Source organism: Chinchilla lanigera, unplaced genomic scaffold (genome assembly GCF_000276665.1).
Source record: "Chinchilla lanigera isolate Chin_1 unplaced genomic scaffold, ChiLan1.0 scaffold00058, whole genome shotgun sequence".
In the NCBI taxonomy this organism is placed as follows: Eukaryota; Metazoa; Chordata; class Mammalia; order Rodentia; family Chinchillidae; genus Chinchilla; species Chinchilla lanigera.
In genome coordinates, this window is record NW_004955459.1 from 14,088,167 (window position 1) to 14,109,194 (window position 21,028).

At 38.0% G+C, this 21,028-nt stretch overlaps 1 protein-coding gene across 2 annotated transcripts in view; it reads right to left on the reverse strand.

Moving 5' to 3' along the window:
* The window catches only part of Dpp10 (dipeptidyl-peptidase 10 (non-functional)), a 1,310,731-nt gene that overhangs the window by 631,402 nt on the left and 658,301 nt on the right, over positions 1-21,028 (reverse strand). Inside the window, exon 1 of one of the 2 annotated variants that reach the window (XM_005397696.2) lies at positions 20,898-20,964. The exons of the other annotated variant lie outside the window; for it this stretch is intronic. Coding sequence (XP_005397753.1) covers positions 20,898-20,936 — 39 coding nt within the window. The 5' untranslated portion in view covers positions 20,937-20,964. Of the gene's footprint in view, positions 1-20,897; positions 20,965-21,028 lie in introns of those variants that run through there. 2 annotated transcript variants of the gene reach the window in all.

Consider the following 21,028-nt stretch of genomic DNA (forward strand, 5'->3'; position numbering starts at 1 on the left):
GTGATGTTTGGCTTAAGCTGCCAAATGCTGGGGTGATATGCTATGAAGTAGTAGATAAGATAAACCTAAAATATTTTGTAAACACCTAATGTAAGTATAACTCAGCAAAGTTTCCTTTCTGACTTCTAAAAAGTAAAGAAAGTTGCATATTTTAAGTATATCTACACCAAAGTTATATGTTCTCAAGCTGTTTTTAAGGTCCAGGATAAAAGAAATAGATGTGTTTTGCAAAGTCTTAGTGTAAAATTATTCATGTCATAAAATTACTTTCAAATAGTCCTTATTCACAAATTGAAATGAGTACGATGTTCTGTCAAGAGTTACACTTTTTTGGGAAGAGGAGAAATATTTTACTCACTTTATTTAATGTCACTTCTTTCAAAACAGAAGGATGAGAAAAACAAGAAAAAATGTTGGCCGATTTCTACAATCAAGAATTCTTGGAGTCACTTTAGTCCTCCTATGGTAAACAGTTACCTGCCTGAATATCTAAATGAAAAAGCAGATTTTCTTTGCCTTTTTCCCCCTTTTGGAGCATTAGCCTGGATGACATTAGAGATGTATTTTCTATACACATATTTCTAGTGACAGGATGTTAAAGTTAGACATGTGCCGGGGCATCCTTGATCACACATCCACTGAGCAGGCCACAGGGCTCCAGCACTAACTGATGACGCTGAGTGTGACACCACCAAACACACAGAAATCCCAGAGGCCAGGACAATCCTGAATTCCTGGTATAATTCCTTCTATCACTGTGATTAGGTTATATAAAGAATTTTTGTATTTATTTGCCAAAGCAAAGGTCTAAACTGAGAGCCCTTGGATCACAATACTCAGGGGTGTTGCTTCCTCATGATAAAAATCAGATGGTACTTACTCAGTCCTTATGCATGAATATATAATTAATAACTCATTAACACTGAGTTTAAGTCATACTGTTTTAGTATTTACAACATAAAATAAGGAATCCTCCAGGTATCAGTCCATATGCCTTTACTGCCTGAATCACTTAAAAAGATTTTAAAAATAATGAAGTTATCAAAGTAGTATTTTATTTCTATCCATGTTCCCTTTCCCAAATGTGTCCTCCCAAGTCTTTTAATATCCAAGCAGGACATCAAAGATTTGAACTCTAAAATCCACCTCCTAGACTTTCTAAAAGCATTAGAAACTAAATGTTTTTATCGTAGTGTTAAAAGATGCCCTGCCATAATTCAGTAGATGTACTGTAAAAAATTGATTTTTCTTTAAAATTTCAGAGAAAAGAAGTCATTTGATTTTAAGTAGCTCTGTAATCTTCACAGAATCTTAAATGAAATAAAACAGCTTCTTTTTCCCTATTGTTAAAAATAGCTTAACTAAAAATTCCTCTTGCAAAATGGTTTGTAGTCTTGGTAGAGCCAGTCATCTCTAATGGATCAATAAAATATTTCACATTGCTATTTTCTTTCTAGTACATTTATTAATTTTTAGTTCTATTTGGTGGAATAGAGGAGAATATTTTCATTGAATACATCTGCTGAGATTAAAATTTCTCTCAACTCTCTCAGAATATCAGATGGTAAAAATAAAAAAAAAACCCAAGAACTTATAATTTGTTGAAGTAATAATTATTCCTTGAAAATAAAATGGATTCCACAAAGGATAAGGTACTGTAACTCTCTTTCAACTAATATTCATCCCTTTCCTGCTCTTCTTCACTAAGGGGTGATCAGCTGTGATAGACAGCACATGAAGACTTTTTGGCTAAATCAGACAGATGAGTAAAAAATCTCCCCCATTTCCCAACTTGGGTTCATCCCCTAGATACAAGCAAATGTAACCTCACTGAGTTTCCAGTATCACACAGGTAGAGACTTTACATTCAATAATAACACAAAATTCAAAAAGTTTTCACAATGCTTAATTCTGTCCAGTAGCAGACTTTAGGCTCCACAGAATAAATACAACCAGAAATATAACATCTTTCTTCTTATTATAGAAAATACAGGGGACTTGTCATTAAGCTCTGTATTTAAATTTCCATAGGTCATCTCCCTGTTTCCCTAATATGAATATTTCATAAAGTATAGAACTGTCTTTCAGAATATTATAGAACCAGTGGCCTCTTTCCTTTCACCTGTCCATTGGGAAGTGCTCATCAATTATCTCCAAATTATTGGAATACATAAATGTGAATGCCAACAAAATGAATCCTTTCTATTTTACTCAGCTTTCAGTCACTGTGACAAAATGCCTGACATAATGAACTTATAATGAGAAACAAATTGTTCTTGCTCAGTTTCAGATGTTTCAATTTATGGTTCCTTAGTGAACTTGATTTTGGACACTCAACAAGCCAGGATATGATGGCGGGGAATGTTGAGTAGAACACAGCTGCCCAGGCTGCTCAGGGCAGGAAGCAAAGAGAGAGGGGTGTGGGAAGCTGTCAGGGTCCCAATGTCCCCTGTAGAGTGCATCCCTGATGACCTCATTCCCTTTTACCACCTCCACACCATGAGGACTCTACCTCCCAGTAATGGCAAAGGCCAGGGACCAAGTGTTTAGCACATGGACAACATTCCTGATCAAACCACAGCATTTTTATTCCAGTTGTATTAATGAGGAGCTAAGTTTCAGTGAGGTTATGGGACATTCCAGGCAGCACAGCTAGTAAATGAGGAAGCTAGTTTTAGCCTCATGTGATCATGCATACATTGATCACCACAAATTCCTTCCCTTCTGTAAGTTGAGGTCAATAGTTTGCTGCTTGTGGCTGGTCAATAGGTTGCATCCAACTCTACTACAGGTGGCAGCAGAAACAGGCACAGTAGTAGTTGTAATAATGATGCTCACTAGAACTCAGCACACATGTGGGACTTCTCTGAATTGTGCTGGTGAGGAGTAGAGTGGTAAAGCAATCTGAGCAGGGCCTCTTGACTGCTACATGGAGGCCCAAGCTGGACCCTCGCTGTCTGGCTCCAGATCCCGTGCCCCACCCCATGCAAGGGTGGTCTGTCCAGTGGTCAGTGGGCATGTGCTTTTTTGGGCTTTCTGTATGCAGGCAAGCACACATGCACCAAGAGAAGTTATCAGCTTATGAGACACAGAAAACTCAACTTCCTCATAAGTAAAGAGAAAAAGTTATTAAAGAAAAACACCAATTTGATAGTGTCCAGATTTTTATTTAAAAAGCATAAAGACAGTATACCTTTAAATAAATGTGTCTGCTAACACTTCTACAAAAAGAAAACTAAAGGAAGACTCTGGATTAGCTCAAATAAGCAAACATTTCTCTAAAACAAAGAACATGATGAAGGGAACAATAGTGGCTATTTATTAAAAGAATGGCAGAATGAGTTGAGTAGCTGGGGAATGAATTTAGGAGTGAAATCCTCTACTATGGAATTTGCTTAACAGCTAATGTTTGAACTATGTGAATGTACTATTCATATATTAAACAGAAAGACTGTGTGCTTCTGTTTAAAATCAGGAAGTTAAAAAATAGACGTTGTTAACCCTGGTCACTGACCTAAACAAAATGGCAGATCTCTGCAAAATAAGGCTTAGATCAGACATATAGGATATTGGAAAACCAGAGGCAAAGCAGTAACCTTGTCATTCATTAAAATTACAAAGCCAAATTGTTGCTGAAGGCAACTGTGAGACACAACACAGACAATTTTAAGCTTCTATAAATTTTAAGGCTTACACAGATGCTTCTCATCTTATGAGAGGTCATGTCCCAATGAAAGCCATCATAAACTGAAAGTACCCTTAAGTCAAAAATGCATGTGTTGCAACTACCTTACGGAATATCCTAGCTTAGTAGCACAGTGCCCCAGAGAGTGTCTGTGTTTCCTCGCACGATCAGGAGCTGACTGGCAGCCGCGGCTCACTGCCCCAACACAGACAGAGCATCACACATGCATCACTAGCTCAGGCAGAGATGAAAACTCAAAGGTGAAGTGAGAGTTCGGTTGAATGAATATCATTTTCACACTGCCAGAAAGTGAAACATCCTAAACCAGAGATCAATAAATTAGATAGACACATAGATAGATAGATAGATAGATAGACAGACATTAGATAGATAGATAGATAGATAGATAGGTAGATAGATATGAAAGCTATGGAAAGAATAGACAAATAGTCTCCGTTTGATAATTCTCATAAATTTTTTGCCAATAAAGAATGAGGTGTAGGAAATTAAATCAAATATGCACAATTTAAAGGTTGACCTCATAGATAACTCGAGTTAAATTATACATTGTGGAGAAAGAGTAATTTCTCTGTTTTAAAATACCTGGGCAGGCACGGCTGACATGCCTGAAGTCCTAGCAGCCTGAGAGGCTGAGACAGGAAGAGCCTAAGTTCTGCATTCCCAGACTGAGAAACTTATACCTTAGTGAGACCCTGCCTCAAAATAAAAGAAATTTTTTTAAAAAATGGGAATGAAGCTTAGTTTAAACATCCTTGGTTCAATTCAAAGTATATGTAATTCTACATGGGGAAATTCTTCCAAGTCAACTACATTTCCAATCAAATATGCAGAAAACATCAATCATACTTTCAACACAGGACCTGCAAAGTGCAGTTGCCAAGTGACCACCAGGAAAACTGTCCCTGCAGTAACCAGACACAGGCTTCAGAGATGTTCAGTCAAGTTCAAAACTCGTACAGCACTTAGACATCCAGGGTCTCGGGTCAAACTGCCTCACTTCTCTGTCCCCAGCTCCCTCATCTTCACAACCAGGAGGACAAGGCTAACTGTGCACAGATGTGAGCATTATTACTACACCATCGCTACGTCTGCTTCTATTATTACCTGGGGAACAGGATCGAATAGAATTTTTAAATATGTAATTTCTTTCTATCATTTCAGTTATACAAATTTATGGGACATCATAGAATAATGTAATACTTGTACACAGTATGTAGTGAACAAATCGGGGTACTTAGCACTTGCATTTCCTTATGAACTTTTAAAATTTTGATTAACTTGTGATAATTTTATATATTAATGGAGTACAGAGTAGTAGTTCAATATATGTATAAAATAGGTATTGATCAAACCAGGTTACTTAACATTTCCATTCCCTTATCATTAATATGTGGAGCCTCTGAATTTCTCTGACCTAGTTATTGCTAAAAATGTAGTAACTGCAAACACGGTCCCCTCACTGTTCTGTAGAAAGCACTACAACTACGTGTGTGTGTGTGTGTGTGTGTGTGTGTGTAAGATACCCGTTACCTAACCGTTCACTCTTCTTGCTGCCCTGCACAGAGTCTGGGAATCACTACTGAAATTCTACGAATTCTAAAAAATTTATCACTCACATATGAGAGAGGACATGGAGAATCTCTTATTGGCCTCTCATTTATTTCAGTAACATAATGTCCTAGAGATACTTACATCTTACATCAAGTGATAAGATTCAAAAAACATTCCATTGTGTATATACACCACGTTTTCTTTACCTAGATGTCCACTGATGGGCAACTAAGATGATTCTATATCTTAGCCATTGTGTATAGTACAGTGGCAAACATGAGCTCACACGTGTCTATTTGGTATGCTGATTTTATTTCCTTTCGATATATACCCAAAAGTAGGATAGCCGGATCATACAGTAGATCTGCCTTTAGTTTCTTGACGGAGCTTGGCATTGTTCTCAACAATTTCTGAACTAATTCACATTTCTACCACCAAGTTACAAGAGTTTCCTTTTTCTAAATCTAAAACCATTTTAATTGCATTATTTGGGGCTTATTTGTTTTGTTTTAAGTGCCTTATATTTTTTCAAAATGAATCCCTTTCAGATAGTTTGTAAATATTTTTCCCTACCATAGAAAATCTATATTTTCTATTCTCTAGTTCACCCCATCACTCTTTTGTTTCCTTTGCTATGCAGAAGCTTCTTGGTTTAACTGATTTTATTGGTTTATTTTTGCTTTCATTTTTTATAGTTAATAAAGTGCTGTACAATTTATTGATCCATCAGAAGCAGAAAATCATTGGCCACAATTTAATAAAGGCAAGTTAGGGATGATTATTTTGATATAGATGACTGTACTTGGCCAAAAGATGGTTTCTCCAATTACTGGATGTGCTAATTTAGGAAATCTCTTAATCTCAGCTCCCCAATTGTCAAACTGAAATAATACTAGAATTTATGACATAGGACTATGGAAGAATTAAATAAGATTTAGGCACTTGATTATCACTTGATACACAGAATAGTACACACTTAAAATTTTATCTATCATCAATATAATATAATCATCAATAATTTTACCACTAAAATTATTTTCCTTTTGCTACTTAAATTATAATTTTGCCATGGGCCCATCTATTCATCTTCTATGACACTTGTAAAGCTGCCCAAACACAAACGTTAGAATTAGAAATTCTCGCTGCTAAAAAAATAAAGTATTATTTCTCAAAGTGGATCCACAGACTAGCCACATGTGGCCACATGCTGTAAGCTCAGTGTTTGGATATAAAATTTCTCCTCAGAGGGCTAATGTGTGCAGAAATGGGGCTTTACCGACCCATGGGTTGGTTCATGATTTGATGACATTAGAGACAGGCTCTGGACACCTAGGAGTCAGCCTGGGTGAAGGGAGTGACTCATGAAAAAATGGCTCATGAAAAAATGGCTCATGGAGGAGTGGCTCATGGAGGAGTGGCCCCCGGAACTCTTCCTTGTCCTCAGCACTTCTCTCTTGTTCCTTCTCTGTGTCCTTGATGTCCTAAGGTAAAGATTTCTTCTACTATACTCTTCCACTGTAATGTTTTCCTTTGTCTCAGACCTTCCAGCAATAGAACCAGCTAACCAAGAACTGCAACTTTTGAGCCAAAATACATCCTTCCTTCTTAAGTTTATTTTCTCTGGCTTTTGCCATAGCACCAGAATGGTGATGGACATACAAAGCCTCAGACTCTAACCCCGATTCACTGGATTAGAATCTATTTTTCAGCAACATTCCCAACTGATTTACCCATCCACTGAAGTTTGTAAAGTAACAGTCTAGAACTGGCACTCTACAGCAGTAACCACTAACCACATGTAAATATTTTAACTTAAGAGTAAATAAAACTAAGTAAAATTAAAAATTCAATTCTTGAATGGCATTACTGACTACCCAAGTGCTCAAGTGGTCGATAACCTCAGGCATATGGTGGCTACCATGCTGGAAAGCAGAGAACATTTTTATCAGTCCACAATGACAGGCTAGACTGTGCTGGTGTATCACACCATTTCTTAATATCTGATAAGATAATTTTCTGTGAGAAAAATAAATAACATGGGAAAATAAGGTTGGACAATTCAGTAAGTCTTCCTAAAGTCAAAGTTACTCACTTAACCCCTGTATTCATTGTGCACAAAACACCCATCTAAATTTACTTAAAAATAGTGACACTGAGGGATGAGAAAATGTCCAGGAAAGGGAGGTCCTCGGCTCCCACACACAGGTAGTGAGTCTCCTTTTGAAGTATCCAGCTGCATTTCAACGTTAATTTTCTCTTATCCCACCTCTTACATCCACAAGGCTCTCGTTTCCTCTTGCACCCAAACATCAGTTGTCAAGACAGACCATACCATGGAGAAACAAATAAACACAAACTAGGTATAAACCGTTACCACCTTCTGCTCAGCCTTAAGTTAAAGGAACAGGAAGCCACATGGAATTCTACAACCATGCAGATGGATGCAAAGAATAATGGTAGCTGGGGGATGAGTGACAAGAGAGTGAAAATTATGTCTTAATCAGACCACTCGGGAGCTTACCTCCCTCTTGCAAAGGGCAGCTCTGAAAGCTGCCATCTCCAACGAAAACACCACCATGCCATTTGATCAAAACTTTTGCTTTCTAAATCCTTGCAAGAAGGCTTTTCACTTCCTTGTATGCAATTATCCTATCTCATCTTCTGCACAGAAGAATGATATGAGATTACTAAATCATTCCCTTCCATCCTCGAAAGACACCTGGGCCAATCTACCAGGACAAACTCGTCAAGTAGTGGTGGCTGATTGGCTGCTTTCCAGGACCTTGCTGCCGGGGAATCAAATCTGACACTCAAAGCTCCATAGGGCTTGTAGAAAACTTTGAGAAAATTGCTTAAGAAGTGGACTGTAACATCAAACATAGGCCCAGATTGCACCATTTTTCTGAAGTTGGGAAAGTTAAGCATTTTTGAGAACTTCAAATAAAACTTAACTATGACTATAGGTCCATCTTTTCAGTGTCAGACTGGGGCTCTCTGATCACTCCTCATAAAGGTTATATGTCCTTTAGAAGAATGGATCTTTGTTTGACTTGCTATTTATTATTTGACATAAAACCACAGTCTATAAAGTTAGATGTTAATTGTATTAGATATATATCTCTGAGCCACAAAAAGATTCTGTATACTGCAAACAAGCCACAACAGTTGTAGTTTAAAGGCAATGATTTAACTAGTTTGTGTTCAATTTTGCAAGCTTTGTCAGCTGTTCCTCTCCCAAGTGACTATGTAAATCTCTGTTCCTCATACCCTTTTTCAATAGACTTTATCATCTTGATACTTCCTATGTTAATGAGCTACTTCACTGACGTATGTTCACTACGTGTGCCTTTATTTGCCAACACATACTTGGCATGGATCAGTACTGTCACATAAACCTTCATGTCTAATCTGGAGCAGGTCTTCCTAATCTTTACTATTTCATCTGAGAAATAAATGATCAGAGAAAACATGTACTGCACCCAAAGCATGACACAGATTTCTTGCTTCCATAATAAAATCCAGTCTTACTAAATCTGCTATCCTCCTCCCAATTTTTAAAAAGTAATAAAGCTGGAACCTTTTCATTTTTGTTCTCTCCCTCTCTTTCTTTATAGGCACTGATGCACATAACTAGCAATAATTTTTATGATCCTGAAATTTGAGTGAAGTTCCTTGTACCAATTCCATTAGAGAAAAGAGGAGCTGTGGTATCAATCCATCAAATTCATCAGTGGTGTGATTTTGAGCAAGCAGCCTTTGCATTCTCTGTTACCATACCAGAAAAGCAAGTGATTTAATCATGTGATCAGTTCTGCAATTCTTTTTTAAGGTATACATCTCTTAAAGGGAAGAAATATAACAAAAAATTAGATTGTATTGTCCCAAATTCTGAAAGACAGAAATAGGAGTACACAGTGCATGCTATTAATAATTGCCATGTGCAGATTTTGCTCTACAATTTGCTTGTTGCTTCCAATATTCAGATCATTGAATATGTTCCTACCTCCAGCATACCCACTTGAATGAATATTTTCTTCATAAAATTGGCTTAAATGGAAGGCAGCAGATGGTACTGAACTGTTATAATATCTGTTAAATATTTTATTCCCTGCATAACCTCTTGGTGCTTTGTGACCTCTCTGAAACACCTTTTCCTTGTTACAGAGTGACTAATTTTGAGGTTTATATAACAATTAGGAGCTTGTTATTCTGTACAACTCTAAACCAGCAATTTTCTCTCATGATGCTTTTCCCCTAGGTTTTCTTTCACTAAAATTGCCTTTTGTGACCAATATGCAATGTGAAGCTGACATTTCTGAGCCCAAGCAGCTAATCCTAGATTGTATTTACCTATTTTCAAATATTTGCACCATCTGTGATTCCATATTAGTTTTTCTGGATTCACTCTTACAGCTGAAGGACTATAGCTCTGAGAAGGAACGAAGTAGCACTCCGAATACAGAATGCTTTATAAGCATGAGATGGAATTTAACCATGAGATGGGAAAAGGAAATAACAAGTTCAAGAAAGTGGATGCATATTCAGTTCTCACCTTTCAAAATCCAAACTTTATTGACTTCTTTCCACTTATGGAATGCATAAATGGATGTCATATATTTTTTAACCACATCCTAACCATGTTTGCTTTGGAGGCAAGAAGACTGCACGTAATATCCATATCAACAACAACAGCAGTGGAATTTAAAAAGTGCTCTTAAGTTTCTGATTTAGTCAGAGTAAAGGAGAATGATGCTTCATAGTTGGGATCCCCAACTTTTGGGAACCTCAACATTCAGCTCAATTCTATTTTCTATCACACTGAATATATCTATCAGAATAATCTAACACATATTAATAGCCAAATAATAAGCACCACCATTTCAAGCACCTCCTAGGAAACAAACCAGTCTCATTGCCAACTCTCACAATTCTGCAAGACAAACAGTATTTCACTTGCAGATGAAGTATCAGAGGGAGAATAAATTGCTTAAATGAGAAAGTGAAAGAAGTAGAGTATAAAGTCTGCATAAGCAAAGAGGAAGCTCTCATTTTTTTATAAAAAAAGCAGTCTTTGAGACTCAAAAATCCTTCAAATAAATTTATTTATTTAGCATGAAAAGACTTTTCAAGTGTACTATTGAAACTGGGTACTCTGGCATCTAAGATAGGAATAAAAATAATCATAGTTTTAAAAATGAAATCCTACTCACCAAGAAACCAAGTGAATTAACAGACTATCTTTTTCTTCTATTTAGCTGCACAAGAGAGCTCTAAAATTCACTGACATGCTTCCTGAGTTCCTAAGTACAACCCGTCTGTAAGAGGAATGCTTTCAATCTCTACTTCACTTCTACTGACTTGAAATTCAAATACTCAAGGTGGAGATCAGTTGGGCACTAATGCATGCTAAAGCAAGAGAGGATGCATACGGAAGCCAGCAAGGGCTTGTGTACAAGGGCGGGCTGTCATATCCTTGGAGCAGCGGGTCTCACAGTTTACTTTCAAAAATTATCTCCAGTTGTTTGGGTGGCTTCTTGTTATAGCAAAGTAGAGAATCTGTGTAGGCTGCTCTGAAGTCAGGTGCCAAAATTCTAAATACCACTCACCAGCTAGTACACCACAAGGAGAAATCTAGAAATGTCCAGTAAGTTTTGTGCATAGACTCTCTCTCTTTCTCTCTCTCTGTCTCTCTCTGTCTCTCTCTGTCTCTCTCTCTCTCTCTCTCTCTGTTCCTCTCTCCCTCTCTCTCATCTATCTCAAGCGTTTAGGCAGGCAGATGTACCATTATGACATCATCAAGGACTCAATATAAATAGCTGAATCTGAAATATGATACACGGAAAATGGTCATTTGTGAAGACACCGAGTATCAGGTACTGCTTCTAATTCCAAACAACCGTGACTTTAGATACCTCACTTTATCTCTCCAATGTGCTATCTGATTTAGGAAAAAATTGTTAATTTCAGGAAACAGAATATTTATCAATATGTTATCATTAATAATGGGCTGGGTATTTAAAGGGAGGACTTTAGACAGGCAAACCTGGAAATGATGTCAAGTTATTCACTCTACATGTCAGAAAGTCAAATTTGGGGAAGAGAATGATTTCTACAAACATGTGGAAATAAAAGGAATTGGATTTTGGGGTGGAAGTGGCACAAATGCAAAAGGAGACAAAAGAACCAGAAATGCCATTTAAAAACAGCTTCATTCTGTAAACCAATAGAAATATAAAAGGAGTGGGACATGCAGAAGAAACCACTCCTAATGCCACATGGCACTCATGTCAGAGCAATTATAAGCAACCTCCATAGATGTGAATCACTTCCATTTCAACTCCAGGTCAAAGTCACATCTCTGTATCACTGCCAATGAGACTGTCAAGAAGTGGAATACACATATTTTCATTTTCTTTTGGTTTTCTATTTTTTTTTTACGGTACCGGGAATTGAACTCATGACCTCGTGCTTGCCAGGCAGGTGCTGTGCCACTGAGCTAAATCCCCAGCCCCTATATATTTTCTAGAAGCATAGGAAAGAAACCTAATGAAGATGCTGGATGCGAGTTATGGCATCCACACAGACTCACACCCTTATAGATGGAGTGTTTGGAAGTAGCTTGATCTAGGTTGTGTGAATATGGATTAAGGGTGTGTGATAACTAAATTAGTCCACTGATTGGATTAGCATAGTTCTGGGTGTGGGTAATGGGAAGGCCCACCCTGGGTGTGGATGGCACTAACCAATAGGCTTGTAGCCTGGAAGTGATAAAAGTCTGGAAGGCTGGATGTTTGTTGCCTCTTACTTACCCTGCCATGGACTGTTTCTCCTCTGTGATGTCCCACTGCCACCCTAACTTGGAGCCAGCTAAGTGTGGACTGAAACCTCTACAAACTGTGAACTAAAATAAACCTTTCCTGCTTTAACTTGTGGATGTTGGATATTTTGCTCCAGCAACAAGAGAGCAACTTAGACAATAGTGCAAATGATACTGTTATTTCTTAAAAATAAATGTTTTACAATACACAAAAAAGAAAACAATTGATATGCATAGTCTTTTCCCTTAAGTTTTGCTGGGAGCTAGTGGGGTAGATAGAAAATCATTTCATAAATTCAAAGATCCTAGAAATTTAAATCAGAGATCACCTAGTCAAACACATAATTTATTCTAAATTGAAGAATTCTTTCATGAATTCCAGACTATTTTTCTCTCAAAAAGTTACATTTTTCACCTCACTTCGAATGTCACCTCAGTTCCTAATCTTCAATTTTGTCAAAGAAAGTCACTAAGCAAATTTATAAAACATTAAATTAAAGCTTGATTTATGAAAATGACTTTTAGTACTAGACTGAAATGTGAAATGAAAAAAATGATTCTGGATGTGAAATGAAAAAGTAGCCATATTTACATCCATTATTGTACATTAAAATTACGTGTAGAAGTGAGACGTGATTAACGGAAGCTTAAGTATCAGTTTTCACTTAGCTCCACTTGCTGAATGTAAACTCGTGTTCCAGTAACAGGACAGTCCTACTTCTCCTAGACAAGCATTGCTAATGCAACTTCAAGTGGTCTCTCTGGACCGTTCTTTGAAAACAGGTTACAAGAGAGCCTTTCATTCAGGTTCTTAATTATGTAATTTGGCTTTGTGGCATTGGCATTTTCAAAGCAGAGGGCTTGAGATGAAATAAGAAATTGAATCATTTAGTTCTCCAAAAAGGGGTAAGAAAAAAGGTAATAAAAACAGCTTTTTTCCTCTCTTTTCTTCATTTATAATATGTAATCTGACATATAGGTTTTTTCCCCGGATAAAAGGCAATCAATTTGTATGATAAATTACAATAATATTATGTCAGGTGATAAGCAACTTGTGAGGTCAGTTTTGATTATGTATTCGAGTAACTTTTCTTAAATCTCAGCTGAAAGAGATCATCACTTCTTGTATGCAAATTATTTCCAAGTCAGTCATTTCTAGGAACCAAACTACTGGAAAGAAAATATTAAACCAGGAATACTTCAAAAAAATCTTAATTCTTTTTGGAAAACAAGTTACTATCTAAAACTAGCAGAAATTGGTCTGAATTGTCAGAAAATGGTAAGAATTGTCAGAAAATGATTTTTACTCAATGCCCTGCAATAATCTAATTGTATGATACTGAGTGTAAATTATATACACATTGATATTACATATATACACACACATAAACATATATTCACGTTCTATGTGTGTATATTTGCTAAAGATGCATACATGCATATCAATTCACTTTCCATTAACATAAATGCAACATTAGCCTTCAAAAACAAGTAAAATTTTCAACTGCTCTAGAAGCACAGTAGCATCAATCCTAAACATACTTATTCATTTTCTCCCTTAAACCACATGCTGCACAAACCCACTCACATGTATTGTGTTTACACAATACATGGGAAATTCTCACCATCCTCTTTCTTTGCAAGATGCAGTCATGGGTTTGGAAGGATTATGGATGGTATGTTAAATGGTGAGAGAAGGATTCAATCTGGAATCTGCTTTACTGTATTTTCCACCTTACATCAAGTTGCCTCCTCCCACCCCAAGTAACTAAACTTGAAAATGATTTGGCAATTTCAAAAATATGGTAGTGTATAAAAACTACAATACAAAACCATAACATATACTCAACAAATGGTTTGACTAGGTTAGTCTCTCATTTAAATTTCTAGGTTCTATGGTTTTTGGTTGTTTTTTTTGTTTGTTTGTTTTGTTTTTTGTTTTTTGTTTTTTTTGGTTTTTCTCCGGTACCGGGAACCAAACTCACGACCTTGCACTTGCCAGGCAGGCACTTTGCCGCTGAGCTAAATCCCCAGCCCCAATTTCTAGGTTCTATGAATTTATGAAATGATGTTCTATCTGAAACAACTGAATTGAAAGTAAGTTAAAATTATAAGAATTTTCAGTTTTTCATCAACTGTAACATCAGAAAAAAATTATTATGTAGAAAATATAGCAAGGGGCACTGTGAATATTAAATATTCCTGAACAAAACAGTTCAATATAAAACTTCAATACATTTTATAAATTTTGGAGAAAAGCAAGTTTCTATAGTTAGTGTGGCAGTTGGTGTTTTATTTACCATTGCATATAGGTGTGTCTGAAATTTTAAGAGTTCAAGATGGGCAGACAAAAATGAATACCCAACAGAAGAGCTTTCTCTTAATTGCTCTCTGCTTTTCACTGAACTTGCTTGCCAGCCTCTCTGGCATGCTAAACACAGCAAGCACTCCTTAAATTGCTATATAATAGATGATAAGAATGTCTAGCAAGTGGAAGGAAGGCAGTCATTCAGCTTAACAGACTTATGAAACAGTGTTATCCCGTGAGGAAAAGGCAAAGAGACTGATGATTGACACAAAAATTATTATGAATCACATCAGCAAAAACTTTAGAAGAGCAGCATGCTGGGTCTGGTCAAAACTAAGCTGCACAACTTCTCACAGCAAGGCAGAACCAACTAGGGCAGAAACATTTCTGAATTCACATGAGATCACGCATTATGACCAGTAATCCTCCATCATTTCTGTGACCTCATGCAGGTCTTCTGATGGAAAATTATCCCAGCTTTCTTGGTGTATGTGGTTCTTAGTATGTGTTCCCAGGACAATGTTTCAGTAGTACATGAACTTGGTTAGGACACATAAAGTTACTCTGAAAGTATAAAGATATAAGGTGGTAATTTTCATAGAAAATCAAGAAATAATGTTATGCTCAAATGTCCCATAGGCGTAATCAGAAAAATCTATAGAACTGTCTTTGGATTCTGCACAGTAGAACACTTCCACCACTAATCCTAGTAGGGAACACACTCTGGAGTGTGGACTCAACTGCTGGGTATTCAACAGTTACAATGACTAAAATCTCACCCCCTGGCATATTTCTATACATCACATCTCTCTTTCCTTGAAACATTCTCTTTCTCATGCCAATGACTTTATGAAATAAATCCCATTGGAAATAATATGCAACATGTTCAGCAGCTAATTCAACTATTACAACTAGCTAGTGCTTTCTTTCTGTCCTGCCTTTTAAAGAATAGGACAGTAGTCTTGATCAAATGGATGCTGAGATATGGCAAAACTATCTTCAAGTCTGAATGTCTGCCAAATTAGACCTCATGTCCTCAACTATGAATACAATATATTTACATGGGTGCACACACTCGTGAATAATCATATACATATGTCTACTAAAAAACATGAGGGTCTCTACCATTAAAATAATAGGTGGCTATAGGTGGCTTAATTGATTTTTTTTTTTAAATCTTTTGTCCAGGCTTTTGTTCCTAGAGTACATATTTAATGAGAGAACTTAGTATGAAACAAATATTATTTAAAGCCCTTTCATGTAATACTCAATTCTACAGCATGAGGTCCCCTCCATTCACAGAAGAGATGGAGAAATTGACTTCTCCTGCTCAGAAAACAGAGGGTACTGGTTGATACAGGCCATCTAGGAACTTGAATTTATTCTTTTCACATCATAACCAGTACTGAATGGCAAATAAATATTTGTGGATTGTTATGGCCACAGGTTGGGAGCTTGGTCCATAAAGCAGCAGTGTTCAGAGATGATGGGCTTCTAGATGATGACTAGATAATAAGCATTCTAACTTCATCAGTGGATTAATCCATCAGTGGATTCACAATTAGATGGAAACTTAGAAGTTAGGGGCCAGTGGTAGGGAATGGGTTATGCAGCTACAGCCTTGGGGACTGTATCTTGCCCCAGCCTTTCCTTTCAGGGGCTAACCGTCTCTCTGCTTCCTGCTTGCCATGGAGTAAGCAGCTCCCTCCTCCAGCACACTGTTCTGCTTTGATATTCTGCCTGACAAAGACCTAAAAGCAATGGAGTAAGATGACCATGGACTGCAACCTCCAAAACCATGGGCCGAAATGAATCTCTCTTCTTTAGGCAGATGATCTCAGTTATTTGTCATGGGAAGTAAAATCTGACAAATACATGGCTGAAGGTCAAACCCCAGGCTTACTTTCAATGTCCTGGTGTTCTGTGTATGACATGATGATAAATGTAAAGACATTAAATATGCCTCCATGTGGTAAAGCTTAAACATTTACATGACTCAAGAAGCTGAAATTTTATAATAACATAATGTTTCAGACTGGGTGTAATGTAGTTTAAATATTTTGTTTTCAATGTAATGTGCTTCATAATATAATGAAACAATAATAATATAATGGTCTGTACTTTTTCACACAAATTAATCTTTTTAAATATGCAATTTGCTCACTCCCTGAATTAAACAATTATATTCTTCAGCGCAGAATACTTTTTGGTATGTTCTTAACTCAGCAGAGACATTATCTTCTATGCACTATATTTATATATTACATAGTCATATGTATAAGAAAAATGAGAGTAGAAAATTCATATTTTCCCAAGTTACAAAGAATATCTAATATCTTTATTAAATCCAAAGTTTACTTTCTTTCCAAGTTGCATAGAAACCGCTTTCCAATTAAACAATGAAGGAATGAAAGAAAAGTAATATATCTATCAAGCAAGTTTTGCAGTGTGATTTATAAAAGTGATTTTCAAGATTCTTTGTTAAAAAGTAGTTTATTGACTAAATTATGACATGTTTATAGATTAACCAGATATAAAAGAATAGCTTTTTTGTGTGAGCTTCCCAATTGCATAAATTTGAAAATTTGCATCTGGTTGCAGACCATAACTGGAATTAAAAGTAAAAATTCTCAAAACCAACTGTACATCAAAATATTTCAGATTAGTGTAGCCGATGGGTACAAAGTACAAGGGATATTTTGCAGAAGGCATTTTTTACTATGTTAGTTTACTAGGACCCGTGTACAGTACATGTTTACACTCCTTGAGGGAAGTTGGCACACTTATTGCAGAAAGCACTTGACAGATTACATATTGTACCCCCATTCTGACCACGAGTTTTTCCAACAAGAGCTTGCCACACGATGAATTTTGACAGATTGTTTTTTCTACCCAGATACACATTCTTTAAAATAAAATGCATAACTAATATTATCTTCTCAGACACAGAGCTGTTTTTAAAATTCTTTTTTTAGCTATAATGCATAAAGTGGTGCTTTATGTTAGTTGTGTGTGTGTGTGTGTGTGTGTGTGTGGTTGTTTTCTTTTTGAAGCTCCTATGAAGGTCCAGTATTTTAGGCAATAATTTTCCCCATTGGAATTAGCAGAAGGGTGCCACCTAGTGGACATGTGAGCAATTTTTTGAACTTGCCTTACTGGCCAAAAACAAAACAAAATAAAACAAAACATAAACGCATTTAACAAACCTTGAGAATCTCATCAGTATCATGGACAAGGGATGCAAAGATTTAAGAGAAAAAAGTTCCTGTGTATTCATGAAGACATACCTGATTCATTGTATATTATTTAGATCCATAAAGGACACAGTAAGTCAACTTTAAAAATTCAGAAACTATTTTAGTTTAAGTTTTAAACACATTATTTACCCATTATATATTTAAGACAATGCAGGAAGTGTGCACACCCACAAAGACAACTTGCAATTGTTCTGCACTGTCACAACAGCTGCACTGTAATTGTGTAGAAGTTAGGGAATGGGGCTTCAGACTTTAATGAGCGCCTAGCTCCATCTCATCTTCCCTACCTCTACCAGTTCTAAGGATAAAGTTTGGAAAAGTTCTTTAAATTCTCTCATTTTCTGGATTCTCATCTCTAAAATGAGAAGAACAACAGGAGGTACCTCAAAAAGTTGCTTTCAAACACAAAAACACATTTGATAAATGTGAGTTTATAAACCTGAAGATCAGTATATCCCAGGGGGTGAACATTGAGGAAATGATTATTTTCAAATAATAATAAATCACAACAGTCACTTGAAATTTTGGTTCCCTTAATGTGAAATGAGTTATTGATCATGTTTAAGTGGAAGTTACTGTATCTACTCATCTCAAAGCGTTTATTTTTAGACATTTTATACCTGGGGAGTGACATAAAAATGATATAACAACTTGTAAACATTAGCTTGATCAATGAATCTTTGAAAGAAAGATTACTAAAAGGATGGTAAAAGTACACCCAATAATTTTGAATATTAAGAAAAGTGTATAGCCCCAGGGAGGGAACGCCTTTGGTGATGGCACTCTATAACAGAGGACAACGGACAAAATGGAAGAGGGAGGTCAACCCCTCCGTTGGATTGTAACACTAATCAAATTACATGGTTCATAACCATTTTCACCCAGAGGAAAGACTGTGGTCTTTCACTGTGCTAAATGCAAATAGGTGTTTGACAGACTCAGGACAAGGCAACTTTGAGGTTCCTAAAAATTTCTGTCAAAGAAAGTGAAAATCTCTCCTTAGAAATGCTCATAAAGTTTAAATCATTCAGAATCAATACACAGTGATTAGCTGGAACATGCCCTATTTTTAACCACTAGCTAGAATTTCAGAGAAGACTATTTTAAATTAAATTTGTCAATCTATTTTCTTGAAATATCATAGAAGCCAGCACAATTAGTCATATCTTTACAGAAGTATTGCATCTAGTATTGCACGGAAGTTCTGTGGCAATTGCAGAATTAAAGCACAATGGCATACCATTCATAAAATCTCATTGGATTTACAGAAAGTAGTCTAAGCAGTTACAGCAACATCAACAATATATGGCCATCATTTCAAATGTCTATCTTTGGACAAAGGATATGTTAGAGAGAGGTATTTCCTAGGAGGTTCTGAAAGCTCTCACGGGGATACTGCCAAATACATTTCAGTCTATCTTTCCCTTCCCAAAACTAATCTCTTTGAACACATGTATAAAATGCATACTGCTGACATTTTAAAACCATGAAAATGCTCAGAAAGTCACTCTAAAATATTCAGTTAAAACAAGAGTAGTGCAAATGGCCACTCCCTGAGTGTTCAAAGTGGCCATAAAAACATGCATGCTAATGAGAACAATGGATTCAGGCTTGAATCTCCCTCTTCGTGTGAATTCTAAGTACCCGATTAATCCTGACAGAAAGATTCGCTCTGCATATACAATTTGTCCGTTATTTACACGGACATGTTCAGCTTCTGTGTGCGCTGCGATGCGTCTTCCTCCCCACCTCCACCCTCACAGAACTGTTTGCAGCACCTCGAGTAACCGGCTGGTGTCACAGGTTAGTGCGCAGAGATTTCATGTGGGGACCCTCACCTGACTAATCATTCTTATTGGTAGCATTCTTATTGGTAGAGAGGCTCAGTGGCTTGTTAATGAAATTTAAGGGCTGTCAGCCTGAAAGAGGATGTCACATCCGTGCTCCTCTTCTAAAATCATGTTTATACATCTGCTCACTTGCTTCTACTTTATGAGGTGTGCTGAGTAAAGGGGATGGGGGAGGAGTTCAGAGAGAGGGGCACGACAATGCAATATTTCCAGGGGTCCTTGAGGGTCTGGAGCAAAGAAGAGGGTCTGGCTTAAGAAAACAAATGCTTTGTAAAATGTGGAACCTTCACCCATAAACCGGAAGGGAGCTTTAAGGCATTGAATAATCTTCACCACCTGTGTGAAACATATGGGAGGGAAATGAGACGGGGAGGGAAGCGGGGAAGAGAGACCAGAAGCCAGGAGAGATGACCAAGACTGGAATATTAATACCGGTATCTTTGGCGTTGCTTGCTCTACCTCGCAGCCGCTCCTGGGCGATTTGGACAGCTCCCCTGACTGCTCTTCAGTGCTTAGAATACGCGAAGAGCCCAGTCGCTGCTGGAGTCTGGCTGATAGCACCCCCGTCACTCCACTTCTAGCGATGAGCTTGAAGTGTCTTTGCCAGGAACGCCTCCAGCGGCCTTCACCAGGGCGCCATGGGACAAAAAGCCCCATCTTCTTTACTCCGGGGCCTGGGTCCTCCAGCTCTGTAGTTATGCGCTGACCTAAACGCAGCTCTTTCTGCCCCGCTTTCACAGATGTAAACGTGACTGCACTTTGAACCGGCTGATCACAGCCTCCCTATAGCCTCCTCCTTTCCAGATCGTCTCCGCGCTCCTGACCCTCCAACTTTGGGGGAAAAGCGTCGCCAAACTCCCAATCACTCGAATCCAGGGACAGAAGGGAAATGAGAATCCATCACATGGTTATGGTACATATCCCCATGCACAGAAACAAAATAGTGTGGCGGGTGGAGAGAGACGGAAAAGGGACACGAATAACCCTCAGCCAACACAGGACACCTCACCGCGGCAGACACAACACATCTGGACCCAAGAAATCGCTCAAGCCAGCATCTTCTCCACTCCCCTTAATGCTGAATGCCTTTCTGCTCCCCAAGCTCCGTTCCAGTCATCGGACTACAGATGCCTGGTATCCTCTCTTCTCCCCCTCGCCTCCCCGCTGGCTTCTCCTCCAAAGAAAGAGAGAAAAACTCTGCCGGCCTAGAGGTCATTTGCCTACTTGGGTCGCTTTGGCCAGCGCGCGTCCCGCTACAGCAAAGCAAGGAGCCCTGCAAGCGGTCGTCTCCAAGAGCGCGGCGGGCTCCCCCAGGGTGCGTTCACAGGGAGACCAGAGCCGGCTTCCCCGAGCCTGCACCTCTCGCGCCCCCCGGCCGCCCGCCGCCCGCAGAGCACCCGGGCTTTACCTCTCTCCCCCCGTCCCCGCGGCTCTCCACCTTGCGCATCCTCTGGCCGGCCCCGAGCGCACGCAGACGCTCTAACTTCCCGCTGAGTCCATGGGTGAGGAGAGCCTGGAACCGGGGCGGGAGCGACGCGA